The 22,611-nt window shown below is 38.5% G+C and overlaps 1 protein-coding gene across 1 annotated transcript in view; it reads left to right on the top strand.

The window, feature by feature from the left end:
• The first annotated feature begins 473 nt into the window (after positions 1–473).
• Positions 474–22,611, top strand: part of LOC127410763 (pleckstrin homology domain-containing family G member 3-like) — a 78,982-nt gene continuing 56,844 nt past the window's right edge. Inside the window, exons 1-2 of the mRNA XM_051645980.1 lie at positions 474–632; positions 8,867–8,919. Of these exons, the coding sequence (XP_051501940.1) occupies positions 8,871–8,919 (49 nt within the window). The 5' untranslated portion in view covers positions 474–632; positions 8,867–8,870. The remainder of the gene's footprint in view (positions 633–8,866; positions 8,920–22,611) is intronic.

The raw sequence follows: 22,611 nt of genomic DNA, 5'->3' as shown, positions 1-22,611 counted from the left end.
GAGATATTCTTCTAAAAATCTTCATTTGTGTTCTGCAGAAGAAAGAAAGTCATACACATCTGGGATGGCATGAGGGTGAGTAAATAATGAGAGAATTATCATTTTTGGGTGAGCTATACCTTTAAAAGTTTAGAGGGGGCAAATTACTCCACTTCTGGAGTAACCCCGCCCCTTCTGTAGTTACCACGCCCCCTTTGGAGATCTCCCAGGGTTTTGACACACAGTTTTTATTCCTCCAGGGGGCGCTAGGCGGCTCAGAATGCCGCATACTCCTTTGAGTTGCATTCAATCTAATGCTATTTTTTTGTCTTGTTAGAGACATTAGAGACACTAAACCACATAATCATTTAGCTATAAAATCCAAAGGTTAGGCCCCCCAGAGGCCACCCCAGACTGATCACGGTACCCTGTCCGGCCCCCCTGTGAGAAAGTCCTGGCACCGCCTTTGGCCCCCACCCGTTTATTGACGGATTCAGTGGCGGTGAGTTCACAGAGAGGAAAGTGAGTTTTGACGCTTGTGAAATGATCTTTCCCGTTCAGATGAGACGCTCTCGGACCTGCAGCCGCTGGAAATAAATGTTTGCGACCTGCGAGTGAGCTTTAAACGTGTTTAGTAATCACAAACACAATCGGTAAGTGTTTTTGTCTTGATTTAAAGCGCTGTTATTGTATTTGGGAAGCACAGAGTTCTGTAGAACACTAGAAGTAATACAGAATTAAAGAATCAAACTGTTTGAGTTGTTTTCTTAGTTTATGAGGTGAAATGTGTGCAATGCATGAACTAAACTTTTGTTTTTAACTCTTAATTGTTCTTTTGAGACCTGTTTGTGGTCTGTAGTCTTGCTTGAATACTTAGGATGCATGTAATTAATGACATGTAATGTTTTAGTTGTAAATGTTTAATGCATGCATAAAAATATTGGCTGAATACTCACTAATAATGTGATAAAGATGCAGATAGACTAATGGATGATCTGAGATTTAATGCATCTTGAGAGTAGTGGATTTCTGATGAATGAGGGCATTTATGTGTTAATGTGTTGGCATCTTTTTGTTTTATTTTGCCACCTTTCATTCCCTGTTGTTTTTGGCGCTGTAGGGTTCTTGAGGTTTAAGGTTCTTTAGATTAGTTTCTGGGTCCTTCAAAGCACCAGAACATAACTAGAAACTCTAAATTAACAGAGCAGGGGTATTCAAACTTTTTGTTGCCAAAGTCCCGCAAATATGATTTCCTCGTGAGGGAACCCTTCCTGAAATATAAAGGTAGCTATAGATAGTATATTTAGAAAACATTAGCATGATTTTATAAAGACAACATGTTATTTAATTAAATAATACAATTAAAATAAAAAAAAATATATATATATATATATATATATATATATATATATATATATATATATATATTATATATAAATTAAATAACTGCCATTTATTATTTTTGTACTAAAATTAAAATAAATTATGAAAGTATTATCTGGAAAATATTTGCTTTGTATTTAGTTGACAACATGTATTGTCTGCTCTATTAGAGTCATGTTAACTGTATTTTTCGGTATGCAGATATGTTTTTATTTCTTACTGTTTAAACATTTGGACTGTCATAGAAATTTCCGACCAGTCTTCAGAAAGCAGAAGAGTTTGGTGCTGAGCTATAGATTCAAAAGTATAGGCTTGTAAGAGTCATTCGTTCAGGAATCAGACTACACGGTGCGGTGTTTCACACTGTAGATTCAAGAGAATTGGCTGATCAGTGTCATTAAGAGTTTGCCACTGTAGATTCAAAAGAATCAACTCAAAAGAGTCATTAGTTTCATAATCAGACTACATTGGTCGTACTGTATGTTTTGCGCTGTAGATTCAAAAGAACCGGCTCATAAGAGTCATTAGTTCAGGAATCTGTCTACACTGGTCGTGGTGTGTTTCACACTGTAGATTCAAAAGAACCGGCTCATAAGAGTCAGTTCAGGAATCGGACTACACTGGTTGTGTGGTGTGTTTCACACTGTAGATTCAAAAGAATCGGCTCATAAGAGTCATTAGTTCGGGAATCTGACTACACTGGTCATGTAATGTTTCGTGCTGTAGATTCAAAAGTATCAACTCAAAAAAAGAAATTTTTTCGTAATCAGACTACACTGGTCGTGATGTGTGTTTCCCACTTTAGATTTAGGAGGATTGGCTCATAAGAGTCATTAAGAGTTTGGTGCTGAGCTATAGATTCAAAAGAATAGGCTTGTAAGAGTCATTAGTTCAGGAATCAGACTACACGGTGCGGTGTTTCACACTGTAGATTCAAGAGGATTGGCTGATCAGAGTCATTAAGAGTTTGCCACTGTAGATTCAAAAGAATCAACTCAAAAGAGTCATTAGTTTCGGAATCAGACTACACTGGTCGTAATGTGTGTTTCCCACTTTAGATTTACGAGGACTGGCTCATAAGAGTCATTAAGAGTTTGGTGCTGAGCTATGGCTTAAGAAGAATAGGCTCGTAAGAGTCATTTGGTCGGGAATCAGACTACACTGGTTGTACTGTATGTTTTGCACTGTAGATTCAAAAGAACCGGCTCATAAGAGTCATTAGTCTGGGAATCGGACTACACTGGTCTTGCGGTGTGTTTCACACTGTAGATTCAAAAGAACCGGCTCAAAAGAGTCATTAGTCTGGGAATCGGACTACACTGGTCATGCGGTGTGTTTCCCGCTTTAGATTTATGAGGATTGGCTCATAAGAGTCATTTAAGAGTTTTGCGCTGTAGATTCAAAAGAACCGGCTCATAAGAGTCATTAGTTCGGGAATCTGTCTACACTGGTCGTGCTGTGTTTCACACGGTAGATTCAAAAGAATCGGCTCATAAGAGTCAGTTCAGGAATCGGACTACACTGATTGTGTGCTGTGTTTCACACTGTAGATTCAAAAGAATCGTCTCATAAGAGTCAGTTCAGGAATCGGACTACACTGGTTGTGTGTTGTGTTTCACACTGTAGATTCAAAAGAATCGGCTCATAAGAGTCAGTTCAGGAATCGGACTACACTGGTTGTGTGTTGTGTTTCACACTGTAGATTCAAAAGAATCGGCTCATAAGAGTCAGTTCAGGAATCGGACTACACTGGTTGTGTGTTGTGTTTCACACTGTAGATTCAAAAGAATCGGCTCATAAGAGTCAGTTCAGGAATCGGACTGCACTGATTGTGTGCTGTGTTTCACACTGTAGATTCAAAAGAATCGGCTCATAAGAGTCAGTTCAGGAATCGGACTACACTGGTTGTGTGGTGTGTTTCACACTGTAGATTCAAAAGAATCAACTCAGAATAATCTTTTTTTTTTTTCATAATCAGACTACACTGGTCGTGATGTGTGTTTCCCACTTTAGATTTAGGAGGATTGGCTCATAAGAGTCATTAAGTGCTGAGCTATGGATTCAGAAGAATAGGCTCGTAAGAGTTATTTGTTTGGGAATCAGACTACACTTGTCATACTGTATGTTTTGCGCTGTAGATTCAAAAGAACCGCCTCATAAGAGTCGTTAGTCTGGGAATCAGACTACACTGGTCTTGCGGTGTGTTTCACACTGTAGATTCAAAAGAATCAACTCAAAAGTGTCATTAATTTTGGAATCGGACTACACTGGTCATGCAGTGTGTTTCCCGCTTTAGATTTGAGGATTGGCTCATAAGAGTCATTTAAGAGTTTTGCACTGTAGATTCAAAAGTACTGGCTCAGAAGAGTCATTCATTCAGGAATCTGTTCACACTGTAGATTAAAATGAATCTGCTGAAAAGTGTCATTAATCTGGTAATCGGTCTACACTGGTGGTGTGCTGTGTTTCACACTGTAGATTCAAAAGAATCGCTCATAAGAGTCATTAGTTCAGGAATCGGTCTACATTGGTCGTGCTGTGTGTTTCACGCTTTAGATTCAAGAGGATTGGCTCATAAGAGTCATTAAGAGCTTGGCACTGTAGATTCAAAAGAAACGGCTCATAAGAGGAATTCATGCACACTGTAGATTCAAAAGAATCAACACAAAAGAGTCATTAGTTCGGGAATCGAACTACACTGGTCGTACTGTATGCTTCGACATGATGGAAGAAAGGTGCCTCAGGTTGTTCCTGGCAGGCTACTCAGCCTTATAGGCTCCATATGGTTAGGATTAGGGTGGGGGGATAGGCATCTCCTGCCTGCCAGGAACAAACAGAGGCACCTTTTTACAATGAGAATGTTTCTCGCTGTAGATTAAAAAGATCAGCTCATAAGAATCATTTGTTCAGGAATCAGACTACACCGGTCGCAATGTGTGTTTCTCACCATTGATTTGGTAGCGGTATTGCAGTGCCACTGACTGATAGCGCTGGAAACTCTGTCTGATTATTTTAGCATGGTGTCCCATCAGCGGAAAAAACAACATTTTATGGAACCAGTTCTGAATAAGAATGTTCTCGGTTTCCCAACTCTACAGCAAACTCGCAGTAGAATAATTCTCTCTCTCTCTCTCTCTCTCTCTGGTAAATTCTGTTGAAGGGTGGGCAGTTTGATTGGTGAGCATATAATCGAGGTCAGCCAAGATAAACAGAGACCTGACTGCTGAAACAATAAAGACACTGTCTGCAGTAAGTTACCGTGGTACCCTTCGCTCGCCTGTCAATTTACCATTTTCTCTGTATTTCTACCGTAGTGTGTTTGTTTGTGAAAACCTCCTTTCGGTGGTCTGATTTATCCCTCAGGGCTGTGTGTAGTACTCTATTTATCCCTCGGGTTTAGTTATACTGACAGTTTTGGGTCGCGGGGTCAACGGCGGTCTCGCCACGGCGGAAACGAGGAGAGTTACGGAGGAAAACAGTGGGAGTATTTTTAGGATTGTTGGATGTCTGGGAGTGTTTGGCTTTCATTGAGGAAGTAATTGTCACTTTCTGTTTTAACAATGTGTGAGAACGCCGAGGGATTTTGACAAGGTGGTTTTTGTATACGACTGACACCCATTTTTATAGCTGAAAAATAAACACACAATGATAATGATAGAGTATACTGTCTGTTTTCGTTTTGGAGACTGGGAAGTGTCATTTAATTGTGTTTTATAGTGGTGGGAATTTTTAATTTATCCTAGTGACGCAAATGTTTTGAGTCTGTTCAACAAAAAGATTTGTTCAGATTCGTTCACTGATGTTTTCTGATCAATAAATAAATGTAACTAATTAATTATGAGTTCCAATAGCATTCAGTTTCAACTTTCCAAACACGTGTGGCCTGTTTTCAAACTCGGTGAAATTCTTCATGGTTTTAACAGTGAAGTTATGAATGATAAATATGAGTTTCATAAATGGGTCTTGTCACTTTAGGGAGGCAAAAGGATCTTTTGCAATACTTTCCTTCTTTAGCAATCAATGCAAAGTTCTCTTTGGGAATGTTTTCATTTTCTAACAACAAATCTTAGCCTAATTTCAGACTTAATCCCATTTCCAGTATAATGTGCAGAGTCAGCATTCCGATCAGCCTGAGAAAGTGACATTGACTCAACCGATTGGGTGAGTTTGGGGCAGGACTTTGTTTTTTGACCAATAGCAGATGGAGCAAACATTCCACAAATAGGGATGCACCGATACAAAAACTGTGTGCTGATCGAAGCCCGATCATTTAGAACAACATCTGCCGATACCGATAGTTTGGTGATTTTGCTTTTTTATGCTTCCTTGTTTCAAATCACTTGTAATTAATTACACAACTTCAAAAGAAATGTAAATAGTAATAAATAGGCTAATTAAATAATTATCAGGGGCACATTTGTCTGGCCCCTTTTGATGGCAAATAATTGTCCTTGATAATCGATGTCCAATAGACTAGTGCTGGTAATTGCTTTTATCGATGTTTGGCAGATAAATTGGTCCATCTCCAAAAAAGACATTATTTGCAATTATTTTTGATGCTAAATGCGTACTTAATTAAATGCATTTATTTAACAGAGCATTTACTAAAACTTCAATCCTTCTACACAAATGTTGTTACAGTTGGCACTGTGACACACGTCTATTAATCAGCTATCTATCATTCTTAATCAAAGACTTTTAGACTTGCACAGCTAAAAGGCAGTGTAGACTAAGACCAGGATTAATCGATGTTAAATCTAGAAACTGTCACCCTGATGTTGCTCTCTTTGGCAAGCATTGTGCATGTGAGTTATCCTCAATTTCAACGAGGAGAAATGACAGCAAAATGACAGAGAATCTCTTATCAGCCATATAAAAAGTGCTCAAGCATGGAAAACGCATGAAACGATCCATGTCTGTGTTGTATGACTTCATATGTGTTCAATTAGAGGACGAGTTCCAGAGCTGTGTTTGAGGGTCAGATTTCGGTTATCAGCTGTAGGAGCAAAAGCTTCACAGATGGACTTTGAACCGCTAGCTGTAATGGACATTTATACTGTATGCCAGCACACTTAATTGCTTTCAAATGCAAAGAACACATTTGAATAGAGAAGACTTTGTTCATTCCCAGACTTCACAGTTATCATGCAAAATATTCCTTTTCATGACTAATATGCATTTTACCCAAACGTTCCGGATTGGTTCAACCCTAGTATATGCACTTTCTATATTGGAATGTGATCCTAATGATTTCCTTTGCTGTAGTAAATTCTTTCATTCATGTTGAAACTCTCATGGCTGTGATCTTGGCTTTTTCTCGCAATTACACTGATGAACAATGTACATAATGATCCTGGAGGAATTTGAGTGGTCCTGATCTCTGATGCTGATGATCTGATTTAAAAGACAGAGACGCTCCCCACCATTACAATCCGGTTAGTTTAGATTATTAAACCCATTTAAGATTGTGAGCCCCTGATGTTGATGTGGGACCCAGGATGTTGAGTTACACCAACATTGAGGAGCAAACTTCAAGAAGAGTTTCACTTCGCAAGTCAACGACTTATTTATTTTTTATTTATTATGTATTTGTCTAGGTTGGAGATATTTCCTAAAGAAACTTTTATCCATGAGGAATTGATTGGATCTATATGTGACGAGTGGTTGAAAAATAAGAGGGCTTGGTGACGTCAACTCAGAAGAAAAGTCGTTTCAGAGGCGGCGAAAGCTTTTACACGCAAAATGAATATTTTTGCCTATTTTTAAGATTTACACATTTCAATTTCATAACAAAATTCCATCCAATAGAATTGTGTAATTTCCAGTTTATATTAAACATAATTTTTCTTCATCATTTTTATTAAAAAATTCTCAGTTTAATTTTTTGTTATGAAATTAAAATGCGAAAATTATGATTTTTTTATTAAATATTTTGATGAGATTATTAAGACGTAATCTTCATAATTAGTTTGAATAACGTTCACCGATTAATTGTACGCATTCAAAAAAATATTTTAATATTTACACAAATGGGTTTCATAACAATTAAATAAAATTGAATTGAGAATTCCTTAATGAAATGAAGTTTAATGAAGTTTTATTAATTATATTTTGTTAAACATTACTCAATTCAATTTGATGAAGTTTTGTTATGAAATTGAAATGCGTAAATCTTAAAAAAATAGGCTAAAATATTTTTTGAGTGCACAATAAGAATGTATTAAAGTAATTATTGTACTTCAAAGGGACATCTGATTTAAAAATAAAAGTCTTAAAGGTACAGTAGCACAAATAGCCATTTTAATATGAAGGGTGTCAGAGGGGGAGGAAAATGGTCCTGGAAAACAAAATTCTGACTGTTTTTGGTGCAAGAAACCTTGATTAGCAATATCCAATCACGTCTGAAATACACATATATATATACACACACACACACACAATTCACTCAACGGTGCTGCGGCATCGCGTTAGTAGATTGAAAAAGTTCCAGGTCAAAAGACTACTCGTTGTTCTGACGTCCATACGTATCATCACTTGTTTCAGGTGGGCATATGCAAAATCCTAAGAAAGATAGGTGAGCATACGGCGTATTCCTGCGTATGCCCTAGACTACACTACTGGTGAACGCATAAACCTTTAATTGAAATAATGTATCAATACATGTTAGCATGAATCAATATGAATAAATGCTGTAAAAGTACAGTATTGTTCATTGTTAGTTCATGTCAACTCATGTAGTTATAAAGACAGCCATATTTTAAAGTGTTACCACTAATAATAATAATAATCATAATAAAATACAAAAGTGTGACCCCTTTTAGTCTTATCTTTTACATATACAACAGAAAATATGAATTTCTCACATTTTTCGTAGTTTTTTTTCCCTTTCATGCATGAGTTAATGCTTTCATTTTGGTTCTTTTGGGGATCTCTGCAGAGTTTTGGTGTGGGAAAAGGTTAATTTATAGTCAAGAAGGTGTTAGTTGGTTTTCAAAGTCCAGTGACATACTCTCCTTTGGTTTTTCTGTGTCGACAAGCCAATAGTACATGGCAGAGTGACTGGCACGATCCCGCACGGAACACTGATTCACTCTGTCCGATGGAATGACTGGAATTCCCCCTGTCAAACTGATAAGACTCCAGAGCTTTTCCAGTCTGAGGGCAGATCCGGGCACTGCTGGAATGCTCGAGTTTCACTAGAGAACATGTATCACAATGCATGGCACTGCCAATAAAGAAAACCATCTTAACACAATATTTGTCTAAGGCACGGTGGCAATTTGGGGTTAGTTGGTGCTCGAGCAGCATCTGAACGCAGATGACACTTTCTTTGATGTTTTGTTATCTAATGCTGTTACATTTAGACAGTGTGATGGTGTGAACAAATGCTCTATATACAGTCTATTTAAGCTGAACTGTCAGAAAGACGCTGTAAAGTCACACATGTTTGTATTTGTTCAGGTGGTTGAGTCCTGATTTCATGATGTGTGCATGTGTGTTTCAGGGTCATGAGAGAAGAGTCCGGCTGTGGTCACGACAACAGTCTGATGGGAGAAGGTAAGAACTGTGACATCTGTCAATGCCGTTGTGTTTTGTTGCCCAGAATCCAATGAATATGACATTATTTCTGATTTTGTCATATAATATATAGGCCTAATGAATTCTGTTCTAAGTCCCTTTAAGGCCAGTTCATTCTGTTTTTTTTTATGTAGTTAATGCCGATTGTTTTGCCATCAGTCCGGGGGTCAGAGTGCCCCTTTGATCGTTTTTCTTTGAGTCAGAGCGGGGGCATCAGAAGTTTCTGGGGGTAGTGGTGTTGGGGCCTTGAGGCAAATATGGGGGGTAATGACCCCCTAGCCCTTAGACCCAGCCATGGTCCACTTACAGTAAATAATATTTATCTTATACAAAATTAAAATTTAATAACAGCCGGTTTTGATTGAAAAATTACTTGATGCATTCAAAATACATGCAAAGATGTATTTTAGAAGTAGTGCATTATTTTTATCCATATATTCTTTCACAAACAACCAGTACAGCTGCATACAACTTATCGCCACAGATTTTTGCATAGATTTAGGTTCAAAAAGCAACTATCGGCACCAATTAATCGGTAAAACCGATATATCGGTCTACCTCTAGTTTTAACCCACAAACAACACATTTTTGGGGCATTTTCAGCTCAATTTGAGCAAAGAGCCCATTGAAAGCAGTTCTGTTCTGGGGTACAAAAGAACTCAACTGCCACAGCTGAATGTTGGTTTTTAAACAGTAACTTCATCTATATAGTAAACAAACTATCAAAAAGGTGATGGGGTGTTTTAATTGTCAAATCTATTGCAACATGTGTTGGTGCACCATTTTTGAATTTTGCAAATGTGATTTAAGAGCTGCTTTTAAGATATTTTTTACTAGAGGTCAACCGATAGTGGATTTTGCCGATACCGATAACTAAGGTGGTGGAAAATGCTGATAACCAATTAATTGGCTGATAGTTTTTTTTTTTTTTTTTAAATCAATCTATGCAATAATAAAAAATATCTTACTCTTTCCTTACTATGACGGGCACAGAGATTGAGGCTACATGAATACAAATGAATACAATCCCAAAAGCAGATTATTGTGCAACCAAAATCCCAGATAATAACCAGAGAAATTAAGATTTGGTGCATAACGCGGGACGCTGTTTTTTTGTTTTGTTTTTTTACTTTAAAAATGCCCGAAATACACTGGGGACTCTTATTTTGAAATTACAGAGATTTGGCTCTGTTACAATGCTCTATGTGTAAGTATTTACCAAATGAAGCCTTTTATAGCCTATAGATTCACCAGATAAAGAGTTTTATGTGTATATATTTCACTAGATGAGTTTTATTGATAAGGAATAAAAAAATTAGGGGGAAAAAATGAAAATAAAATATCGACAACTATCGGCATATATTTTTTCTGATAACCGATCATTCCAAAAAGTAACTTATGGTACCAATTAATCGGTAAAACCAATATATCAGACTACCTCAAATTTTTATGGTGATTTTTGGTCAAGCTCCAGTTCATCTCCAGTTGCTTTCATTGTATGGAAAAGAGCTGCTTGGACATTTTGCAAAAGAACTAGTTTTGCATTCGGCGGGAGAAGGAAAATCGTGTTTGGAGCGTTGACTACAGAACTTTTATTTTTCCTTTAAAGAAATCCAATGTGATTGAGCAGTATGTAGTGCAGTATAGCACTCACAGCATTTATTTACACTAGATCCGTGTTTCCTTTCTGCTGTGCAATCAGGCACTGAGCTCCGGTAGGTGCTGCTTGCTGTACCTCCACCGATTTGCCAGAACAAGTGCAGGAATGTCTGTGAATCAGATCCAGTTATGTCATTTGTCGGAGGCTGTTGTGGCCTGTCAGACAGTGTGGAAATATTGAGTAATGGAGAAATGTAATTTCACAAAGCTGCAAAACATACTTTTATTGATTTTGTTGCATTCTTGCACCAGGCTGGAATTTGCTTTTGGCACAGATCTGACTCTTTGCCTGTGGGATTCCACTGTGCCCATGCCACACACCCCTCTCCCCCTCTGTAAACACTGGCCAACGAGAGGCTGGGGCCCTAGCGAGGAGAGACGCACGTTCTTCTTACAAGACAACTGTGAGACAATATTCCCCTAAACAAAGCCTGTGCCACAGTCTTCCAGGAGTGGATGCTGCTCATCCATGGCCTTTTTTGGAAGTTTTAGAGAGCAGTGATTTTTGTCCATTGGCATCATGGATGAGTGAGATTCGAAAGAACGACTCTGAACTAACTGTGACCTCCTAAAGTTAGGAATACATGACTGACAGCTGGGAGATACAGTAGTGTGTGTGATGCGGAAATGACATAAAAGAACCAAAAATGTAAAAACACCATTAAAGTAGTTCATATGACTCGTGCATTTTATTGAAAGCCACTTGAAGACGTGCAATAGCTCTGTGAATCACAAAAGGCTGTGTTTAATAAGTAAATATATAGTTTGCATGTGCTTTGTTGAAACACACATAAGCACGATGCACAGGCTGGTGATGCACTCGCAGCTATTTTTAGCCTTCATATGGTGTGCAATATTTGAGCGCTACTCAAGAACAGCATCTCAGATGTAGATGCTCAATAGTTCAGTTCACTTATAATAAGCATTTAGAACGGCACTGTGAACTTGCCTACAAACAGACACATACAGGACTTCCTGGAGAGTTCAGAATGTCAAAATAAAAGCCTGATGGATTTAAAGTTAAATGTACATAATTGAAATATATTACCGTTGTATTTAAAATTCTAAAAGGCAATAATAATAGAAATAATAATAATAATATTAATAATAATAATGTTTCTCAAATCAAAATCAAAATCAAATCAAATCAAATCACTTTATTGTCACACAGCCATATACACAAGTGCAATGGTGTGTGAAATTCTTGGGTGCAGTTCCGATCAACATAGCAGTCGTGACAGTGATGAGACATACGCCAATCTACAATAAACATCAAATTAACACAACACAATTTAAACATCTGTTATACATAATTAAACTCGACTTAAAACATCAAATTAACACAGCACAATTTAAACATCTGTTATACATAATTACACAACTTAAAACATCAAATTAACACAACACAATTTAAACATCTGTTATACACAATTACACTCAACAATATACAATAATAACATACATTGCACAGTATACAATATGCTGTTTTTGTTTTTTGTTTTTTTGTTTTTTTTTGTTTTTTACTATATAGATACTATATAGATACACATTATTCAATAAAAATTAAAATATATATGAAAAAAGTATATATATAGAATGTACAGTATTGTACTCTATTGACATTCAGGCTGTCGGTTGATAGTCAGTTGTTAAGAGAGACATAATATAATGACAGTAATATAATTTATGACAGTCCGGTGTGAGATAAAAGAGTAATAAAGTGCAGGGATGATGTATTTTGATCGTGGGAGATCAAGAGTTCAGAAGTCTGATTGCTTGGGGGAAGAAGCTATCATGGAGTCGGCTGGTGCAGGTCCTGATGCTGCGATACCGCCTACCTGATGGTAGCAGTGAGAACAGCCCATGGCTCAGGTGGCTGGAGTCTCTGATGATCCTCCGAGCTTTTTTCACACACCGCCTTGTATATATTTCCTGGAGGGAGGGAAGCTCACCTCCGATGATGTGTTTGGCAGTTCGCACCACCCTTTGCAGTGCTTTGCGGTTGTGGGCAGTGCTATTGCCGTACCAGGCGGAGATGCAGCCAGTCAGGATGCTCTCCACAGTGCAGGTGTAGAACCGTGTGAGGATGTGGCGGTTCATTCCAAACTTCCTCAGCCGTCTCAGGAAGAAAAGGCGCTGATGAGCCTTCTTCACAACGACTTCAGTGTGGACGGACCATGTGAGTTCCTCAGTGATGTGGACACCCAGGAACTTGAAGCTGCTGACTCTCTCCACTGGTGCCCCATTGATGGTGATGGGACTGTGTTCTCTGTCTTTTCTTCTGAAGTCCACCACAAGCTCCTTTGTCTTACTGACGTTGAGGGAGAGGTTGTGCTCCTGACACCAGTGTGTCAGAGTGTGCACCTCCTCTCTGTAGGCTGTTTCATCATTGTCAGTGATCAGACCTACCACCGTCGTGTCATCAGCAAACTTAATGATGGCATTGGAGTTATGTGTTGCCACACAGTCATGTGTGTACAGGGAATACAGTAGTGGGCTGAGAACACAGCCCTGCGGGGCTCCAGTGTTGAGGGTCAGTGATGAGGAGATGTTGCTGCCTATTCTAACCACCTGGCGTCTGCTTGACAGGAAGTCCAGGATCCAGCTGCACAGCGAGCTGTTTAAGCCCAGAGCCCGGAGTTTCTCATCTAGCTTGGAGGGCACTATGGTGTTGAATGCTGAGCTGTAGTCTACAAACAGCATTCTCACATAAGTGTTCTTTTTTTCCAGGTGGGAGAGAGCAGTGTGTATTGTAGATGCAATGGCATCATCAGTGGAGCGGTTGTTACGGTAAGCAAACTGCAGCGGGTCAAGATTGAGTGGTAATACAGAGCAGATGTAATCTCTGATTAGTCTCTCAAAACATTTGCTGATGATGGGGGTCAGAGCAACAGGACGCCAGTCATTTAAACAAGTTATTTTCGATTGTTTTGGAACAGGCACAATGGTGGATGTTTTAAAGCATGTGGGGACTACAGACAAAGAGAGGGAGAGGTTGAAAATGTCCGTAAAAACACCAGCCAGCTGGTTCGCGCACGCTCTGATGACGCGGCCCGGAATGCCGTCTGGACCCGCGGCTTTGCGGATATTCACCCGTCGGAATGATCGGGTTACATCCGCTACAGAGACGGAGCGTGAACTAACCTCTGTAGCTTCGGCCGTGAGAGCTCTCTCCGCGAGGGCGGTGTTATTTCCCTCGAAACGAGCATAAAAAGTATTTAGCTCATCTGGGAGAGAGGCAGCGGTGTTCATGGCGGAGTTTTTATTCCCTTTAAAGTCCGTGATGATGTTAATTCCCTGCCACATGCTTCTAGAGTTGGTGGTGTTAAACTGTCCTACAATCTTACTCCTGTACTGGCGTTTTGCTGTTTTGATAGTTTTTCGGAGGGCATAACTGGCTTGTTTATGCTCCTCCGCGTTCCCGGAATTAAAAGCGGAGGTCCGCACATTAAGTGCTGCGCGAACATCGCTGTTGATCCACGGCTTCTGATTCGGATAGATTCGCACAGTTCTGGTCGGAATCACTTCCTCTACACACGTTCTGATGAAGCACATTACGCTATCAGCGTAAAGCTCGATGTCGTCATCAGAGGCGGACCGGAACATCTCCCAGTCCGTGCGATCAAAACAGTCTTGTAGCGTAGAGTCTGATTGGTCCGACCAGCACTGGATCGTTCTGAGGGTGGGTGCTTCCTGTTTCAGTTTCTGCCTGTAAGCGGGCAGAAGCAGAATGGAAGAGTGGTCCGATTTTCCAAATGGTGGGCGGGGGAGGGATTTGTAGCCATCCCGGAACGGAGAGTAGCAATGGTCCAAAACCCGGTCCCCTCGTGTGTTGAAACTAATGTGCTGGTGATATTTTGGTGCGACTGATTTTAAACTGGCTTTATTAAAGTCCCCGGTCACAATGAACGCGGCCTCAGGGTGCGCGGTTTCCTGCTCACTTATACTCCCATACAGTTCCTTGAGTGCCCGGTCTGTGTCGGCTTGTGGGGGGATGTACACAGCAGTGATAATGACCGCTGTGAATTCCCTCGGTAGCCAGAATGGTCGACACAGAAGCATAAGAAATTCCAGATCAGGAGAACAGAAAGACTTGATAGAATGTATGTTCCTCTGATCGCACCAGGATTTGTTGATCATAAAACATACACCACCTCCTCTAGTTTTACCTGAGAGGTCTTTCGCTCTGTCCGCTCGGAGCATGGAAAACCCCGCGGGTTCAATGGCTGAGTCTGGAATCTCCGCAGACATCCAAGTTTCCGTAAGGCAGATAACGCAGCAGTCCCTCGTCTCTCGTTGGAAAGAGATCCGCGCTTTCAGCTCGCAGAGCTTGTTATCCAGAGACTGAACATTTGCCAGTAGAATAGTGGGTAGCGGGGGTCGATTTGCGCGGCGTCTTACTCTGATGAGAACGCCGGCTCTGTTTCCCCTTTTCCTCCTGCGTTTCCGCGGCCGTGCTGCCCAGACAAAGGGCTCCGCTTGCGTGTTTGTAAACAGCGGGTCGGCATTGAGGAATGTGAAGTCCGGTTTACGGTGTGAGATCGCTGAGCCAATGTCCAAAAGTGTTTGTCTGTCGTAGACAATAAGGCAGGCAACATCCAAGACAAGAAACATAAGAATTGTAAACAAAACAAACAAACCATTGCTAAGTTGTGTCGGAGCTCGCAACGCAGCAGCCATACTCGGCGCCATCTTGAGTCCAAAAAGTTCTTTACATATTAAAGAGTACACCCAATTAGTTCAACACAATAATGTAAAGATATTCTAAACTGATTATGGAAAAAACAACACTGGTATCGGCATCGGCCGATATTGAGATTTCAGATATCGGAATCAGATCGGGAGAGAAAAAGTGGTATCGGTGCATCCCTAAAAAAAAGTCAAATTTCTGAAAGGGTCAGTTCCCTTTTCACCATTATTTTTTTGAAACCCAGTCAACTTGAATATTATATTATTGCAATTATATTAATATGTTAAGAAATTATTGAAGAAATTATTATATAATTATATAATTGTATAATAATTATAATAATAAATAATAATTTACTATTATTATTATTATTCAGTAGTAATTTATTTATTTAATAATTTCTTAACTTACTATGCAGTCCGTTTAAACCCTCAAGCTTTTATATCTGCGGAAGCTTTTATTTTGAAAACTGAAGGGACGGAAGTTTCTGTTGTGCGTAGAGTTAACATCAGCCTTTTAATGCATTGAAATGCTCCCATCTGCCTTGCTGTCAACAATGCTCTCATGGGGTTATTTTAAATGTGTATAGTAAATCGTAGCGGCCAAACATAGACGTATGTGAAATTGCACAAATGTGCAATTAAAGTAAATCCGGGGTGCTTTAAATAATGCGCTCGGAGCACGTTAGCAAAACGAACCGAACTCAGGGCACCAAATAGAAATAGAGAGTTTGTGTGTATGGAGCACAGAATCACTCTAAACTACATGTGTAATACATTGATCCCGTTTACATGTATTCAAAAAGCCATGCACATAGGCGCAGCCCAGTTGGCAGCGTGTTGAGACTATTTTTTTATTTATTTCAATCGCACCGGGTCATATCACGATTCCGATTTTATTTTGGTTAATCGTTCAGCCCTAAAAAGAAGTATATCAGCACTTCCAAAGTCTGCGATTAATCACGATTAACTAAAAACAATTATGCAATTAATCATGATTACAAGTTTTAATCGACTGACAGCACTTATTAAAAATAACGCATGAGAGAAAATTAACGCAATTCATCTCACAAATGCAATAATTCAAGCTTGAAGTGCCACCTCCATGGTTTATCGAGTGTGTCAGTAGGGGGCAGTAAGCGCAGCTCCAGCTGAACAGAGCAGAGCGCAGTGGTCGCTCATTTTTAGAGTTTCAAACAACATTTAACATTTAAAGTGCAGTGTTTATGGCTAGAGATGCTGAAAACCAGCTAAACGTGACCTAACCGCAGTAAGATGTACAAAAATACTTAAGTCTACCTCGGACAGATTGATGTACTCGATTGCAGAATAGATTGCTGCAGACTGTAGGCTAGTGATGGGCTTATGTTCATGGATATGGAAAGAAACAATATTAGAGGTAGACCGATATTTCGGTTTTAATGATTTATCAGTGCCGATAGTTGCTTTTTAGCACTATCGGTTATCGGCAAAAATCTATGCCGATAGTTGCAAAAATATTTTCCCCTCAATTTTTTATTTTTTTATTCCTCATCAATAAACCTCATCTGGTGAAATATACACATACATAATTCTTCATCTGATGAATATATATAGGCTATAAAAAGCTTAATTTGGAAAACATTTACATATAGAGCACTGTAGTGAAGCCAAGTCTCTGTCATTTCAAAATAAGAGTCCTCTGTGTATTTCGAGCTTGTTTATAGTTAAAAGTCCCGCGTTATGCACTAAATCATAATTGTTCTGGTTATTATTGGGAGTTTGATTGCACAATAAACTGCTTTTGGGATTTTATTAAGTTTGGACTCATGTAGCCTCAATGTCTGTGCCTGTCATAGTAAGAAAAACTCTGTTTTAAAAACTATCGGCCGATTAATCAGTTATCGGCCTTTTCCACCACCTTGGATATCGGTATCGGCAAAATCCACTATCGGTCGACCTCTGAACAATATATTGACTTCTAAAGCCACCTTTGGTATTGTCTAATTAATGCCTTACTCATCTGCCAAAATTATATAATGTCTTTTAAAATAACTGATATTATTATATTATTATAAATAATAATATTACTATATTTAATATTTATCATTTATAGATTTATAATTAGGTAAATTTTAATTAATATATATTGAATTAGCTTTATTTGGGGGCATTTTTAGCAAATATTGGTATTTGCAATTAATTCGTTAATTCATTTGCTTAAAGATTTTAATTGATTGACAGCCTTAGCAAAAAAAATTTTTTTATTTATTTATTTTTATTGTAGAGTATTTTTGCATCATGGTAGCATTTAGGTCTGCCTTTAATATATGCAGGTATAAATGTATCATTTTCTTGCATATTTTTTAATGTGGGGGAAAATGCTTAATAAAGTGCTTACTTGTTATAGAAATAATGTCACAATGACAATAATTCTAAGGGTCCTAAAACAGGCTTCATTGCTTCTTTGCAAAATATATTTTCCTATTTTTTTTTTTTTTTATTTGATTTTTTTATTTATTATTATTATTATTATTATTATTATTATTATTATGGGGTGAATTATGACCTCAACACTTTTTCATGAGGTTCACCCAATTAATTAAGTTTTATTTGCATTTATTTATTTTTTTATTTTTTATTATTGTATCTGATTGTAACTATTTTAGCTGCAACAGTAACTTTGTTGTTTTATAAAAGATTCTTATGCTTAATTCAAACACTTAATGCTGTTTTCCTCCATCTTGGTGGTTTTTATTTTGCTCTTGATTGATGTTTACGGTGCTGACATTTGCTGAATGTTTTGGTGGGTGTGTTAGGTTAGAACCGTTCAAATCAGCCCACATGGAAATTTGGCAGTGAGTGCAGAACTGTATGGTTTAAACAGAGACTTGAAGCTCATTCATCCAATGAGAAAAACCAAAAAATAACTAGATTTGAGCATTTTCTGAAGAACATGAGTAGATATGGCTCGGATTCCTCCTTCAGTGTTACTCTATGGGATTTTTCCCCCCTGTTTTATCTCCATTCAAGCACAGCCAGCTAAGAAAAGCGTCTTCCATGCATGAATACAAGCAGCCAGCCAAAGACCAGCGTTGTGGTTCCTCGATTGTGTCTTAGTTGACATTGTGAGCGAGTCTAAATCACATGCTGCTTCAAGTGTCGGGAACTAATTGTGTTTTTACTGGTTTTTTTGTACTTTCCCCCATTTAAGAGAGCTCATTATTTTCTTTTTGAATCATTTTACTGCTTTTCACAATGGAATTCTTTTCCAAAGCTTTTCCACTGGATTAGACCGATTCCTCAACTTTTGCTTTCTCATAGTTTAAAGTCTTTTGTGGGAATTCTGCAGTTATTGCACCAGTACAGAGTAATTGATAATCTGTCTCAGCGCTCATTGTTAGCATTAGTTTAATGAGCCATCCCGAGTCGCCATGGAGATTTGTCTTCTTGCTGTTTTCAGATAAGTGTAGAAATTTGTCCGGTGAAGGGAAGTGGTTTGCTGTACGCCTCAGGCAAGCTCGGATTAGGCTTCTAAAATAATGGTAAAATTCCACACACATCACAATGAGATGCACATGCTGACCTGGCTCTTTAAATGGAGAATCCCATTGACTTCTATTGTTCTGAAATTAAGCTAATTATAATTTCTATAGACTAACACAAGCCCTGACCCTTACGTAAACCTTTTGGCCTTTGTTATGGTTAATATTCTCTTAAATGAGTGCCATTGGGTTTTGTTTTACTTGTTTTTTTTTTGTTTTTTTTGCAATTCTCATTATTCTCCTAAATGGGAGCCATTTTTATTATCTTAATTTAGGACCAATCCTAAAGGGATCATAAGGGAAGCCTTTAGTCAATTAAAGGGATAGCTCACTCAAAAATTTAAATTCTCTCATCATTTACTCACCCTCATGCCATCCCAGATGTGTGTGACTTTCTTTCTTCTGCAGAACACAAATGAAGATTTTTAGAAGAATATCTCAGCTCAGTAGGTCCGTACAATGCAAGTGAATGGTGACCAGAACTTTGAAGCTCGAAACAGCACATAAAAGCAGCATAAAATAATCCATTAGACTCCAGTGGTATAATCCATGTCCTCAGAAGTGATATAAGTGTGGGTGAGAAACGGATCAATATTTAAGTCCTTTTTTACTCTAAATCTCCACTTTAACTTTCACTATCAGATGTGAAAGTGAAACTAAACAGGCACCACATGTGACTTTCAGGTGTAAAAGTGAAAGTGGAGATTTAGAGTAAAAAAAAAAGGACTTTAGTTTTGTTCTGTTTCTCACTCACACCTATCATATGACTTCTGAAGACATGGATTAAACCACTGGATTACTTCTATGTTTCCTTTATGTGCTTTTTGTAGCTTCAAAGTTCTGGTCACCATTCACTTGCATTGTATGGACCTACAGAGCTGAAATATTCTTCTAAAAATCTTCATTTGTGTTCTGCTGAAGAACGAAAGTCATACACATCTGGGATGGCATGAGGGTGAGTAAATGATGAGAGAATTTTCATTTTTGGTTGAACTGTCCCTTTAAGATACAACTGGATGAACTGATATTTTCTGTTTGATAATGTATTTTCTTAATTTTAGTTGCTCCAGATCTTGTTAGTATCTTTCTTGTCTGAACAGTAAAAAAGTTTATGTACCTCTTCACAAAAACAAAACCATTAACTGATGACAAAATAAGTGGCAAAATATTGGTATCGGCCTATATTTTAATGTTAAAATCGTTATCGGCCAAAAATGTTCATATCGGTGTGTCCCAAGTTCCAAATTAAGATTCTGTCAAAATTCTTTAAATTACATAAAAAATTCCTAAAATGTTTTCTAGGATGTCCCAAAAAGTTTTTTTTTTTTACTCCAGATTTAGCTAACATTGCGGGACATTTTTGCCATTTTTTTTTTTAAAATTTATTTATTTTTATTTATTTTTTGTTATTCTCCCCTTTTCTTCCCATTTTGGAATGCCCAATTCCCAATGTGCTCTAAGTCCTCATGGTGGCATAGTGACTCGCCTCAATCCGGGTGGCAGAGGACGAATCTCAGTTGCCTCCGTGTCTGAGACCGTCAATCCGTGCATTTTATCACGTGGCTTGTTGAGCACGTTACCGCGGAGACGTAGGGCACGTGGAGTCTTCATGCTATTCTCCACGGCATCCACGCACAACTCACCACGCACCCCACCGAGAGCGAGAACCACATTATAGCGACCACGAGGAGGTTACCCCATGTGACTCTACCCTCCCTAGCAACCGGGCCAATTTGGTTGCTTAGGAGACCTGGCTGGAGTGAATGACCATCATATTCATGTACCATGGCATCCTTTTTTGAAAGGGTCAAAAGAATGAACATTTCAAGCAACTTTTTCCCCAAGGGTACGGCTAGTTTGGAAACACACACACACACACACACACACACAGTACCATCATCTGCTGCAGGTCTTACATTAGGTCTTCACTCCACACCAGTGTGTCAGCCGTGTCAATGGTGTTTCTGTGGACTTTTGGTCCCGTGGTAAACTTCACAATAGACTCACACCATTGAACTCACAGTGCACAGATGGTCTGTGTTGTTCAGAGGAAATGGGGGCTTGAATGGGGCTCAGTGGTGGGTCTGTAAGGGCGATTGTATGGGGACTTTAGGGTTAATTGGCTTTATTGCCGCCCACTGTTTCTATACTGAACTTCAACAAGTAAGACCAGCGAAGAATCTGAGCAACAGTGCTCTCGTGAAACATCAGGACACCTGATTACTTGTGTTTTTTAATGTATATCAGACAGTCTGTTGTAAAGAATAGTAAGCCCAAAAATGAAAATTCTGTCATCATCTACTGACCCTCATGTTGCTCCAATACTGTATGACTTTCTGTCTTGCGATGAACGCGAGCACGAGAGCTAAAGTGGATGATATAATGTTTATTTTTGGGTGAACTTTTCTTAAATTGAATTCTTTTCATCTGAACTTATTTTAAAGCTATGTAAGATTTGTTTTGTTAGAAATGAACAAAATTGTATTAATGAGCAAGTATACCAACAATCCGTCTTTCAAACCATGTACTGTATTTGCCTTACCCCGATTCACTACGGTAAGCCTATAATAATGGTTTATTTGTTAGAGCTGTTGGGGCAGATTTAGTGGGAAATTGCATACTTCCGTCAGTCGTCGGTGCGTGTTTACGTCACGGCCGTAAATAAAGAAAAGAAGGTCTGGAGCTACTACAGCATGCGTGTGTGTGTGCGGTGATAGGTGTGGTTGGAAGCTGACAGCTTGTAGACACAACAAATGAGACTGAAAGGATTTAAGACCCAGAGATGGAGTTTTTCTTGCTCAACAAGTAAGATATTTTATTGATCTGATAGTGAGCCAGGTTGCTCTCTTAGCACGATAGTTTGTTAGATAGCGTTAGCCACTCTAATGGGGCATTTTATTATGGATTGTGGTACTGCAGTGCTTTATTTCATTTTCGAGGAAACACAATGGAAAAAAAAAATTTATTTTATGCTGATAACAATGCCAATCTCTAAACCAGATACTTCCTTGGTCTATTTGCCTGCTAGCTACGTTATAATAGTTTCCACCGTTTGATTTTATCTGATATGACTAGCAGTGGCGGATTTAGGCATGGGCAACATGGGCAGTTGCCCAGGGTGCCATACAAGCTAGAAGCGCTACTGATGACTAGCAATCATTATGTCAGCGTTGTCTAACTTTTGAGCCATTATTTATTTTAAAACAATTGTTTTCAATAAGTCAAAACAACAGCGGAAGATATGCTACTTACCTGCTCATAAGACACATTTTTTCGGATATCTGTCTTTTTCTTCCTTTCATTATTTATTTATTTTTTGTTATCATTAGTGACATTCGCGGCGATAAGTTGATCACCTGTAACCATGGTTACTCCTCAAACCATCAGATTCATCCGCGCAGAAGAGCGGAGCCAAAGCCCAACTCAAATTTTATGCTTCAACCACTAGAGGGCCAAAAGTTACAAAGTGTAGCTTTAAATAAAAAAAATAAGCAATAATAAGGAGATAGGAAAAATACGGAAATATCATGTTTATACATTAAAACTACATGACTGTGGCAACATTTTTGCAAAATTATATACCTTTGTTCATTGCACATATCGCGGCAGTGAAATGTCCACTGAGTGGCGCTAAAAGTGAGTTGAATGACAGATAAAAGGTTAAAGGGATAGTTCACCCAAAAATAAAAATTCTCTCATTATTTACTCACCCTCATGCACTGTAAATCCTAAAGTTGTCATTACTGTAAAAATCAAGTTGTCTTAAGTATTACTTGAAATGTCAAGTTTTGGGCTCATA

Source organism: Myxocyprinus asiaticus, chromosome 20 (assembly GCF_019703515.2).
Source record: "Myxocyprinus asiaticus isolate MX2 ecotype Aquarium Trade chromosome 20, UBuf_Myxa_2, whole genome shotgun sequence".
Classification (NCBI taxonomy): domain Eukaryota; kingdom Metazoa; phylum Chordata; class Actinopteri; order Cypriniformes; family Catostomidae; genus Myxocyprinus; species Myxocyprinus asiaticus.
Note: the sequence above shows the minus strand (reverse complement) of the source record. Positions and strands in the feature narration are given on the sequence as shown.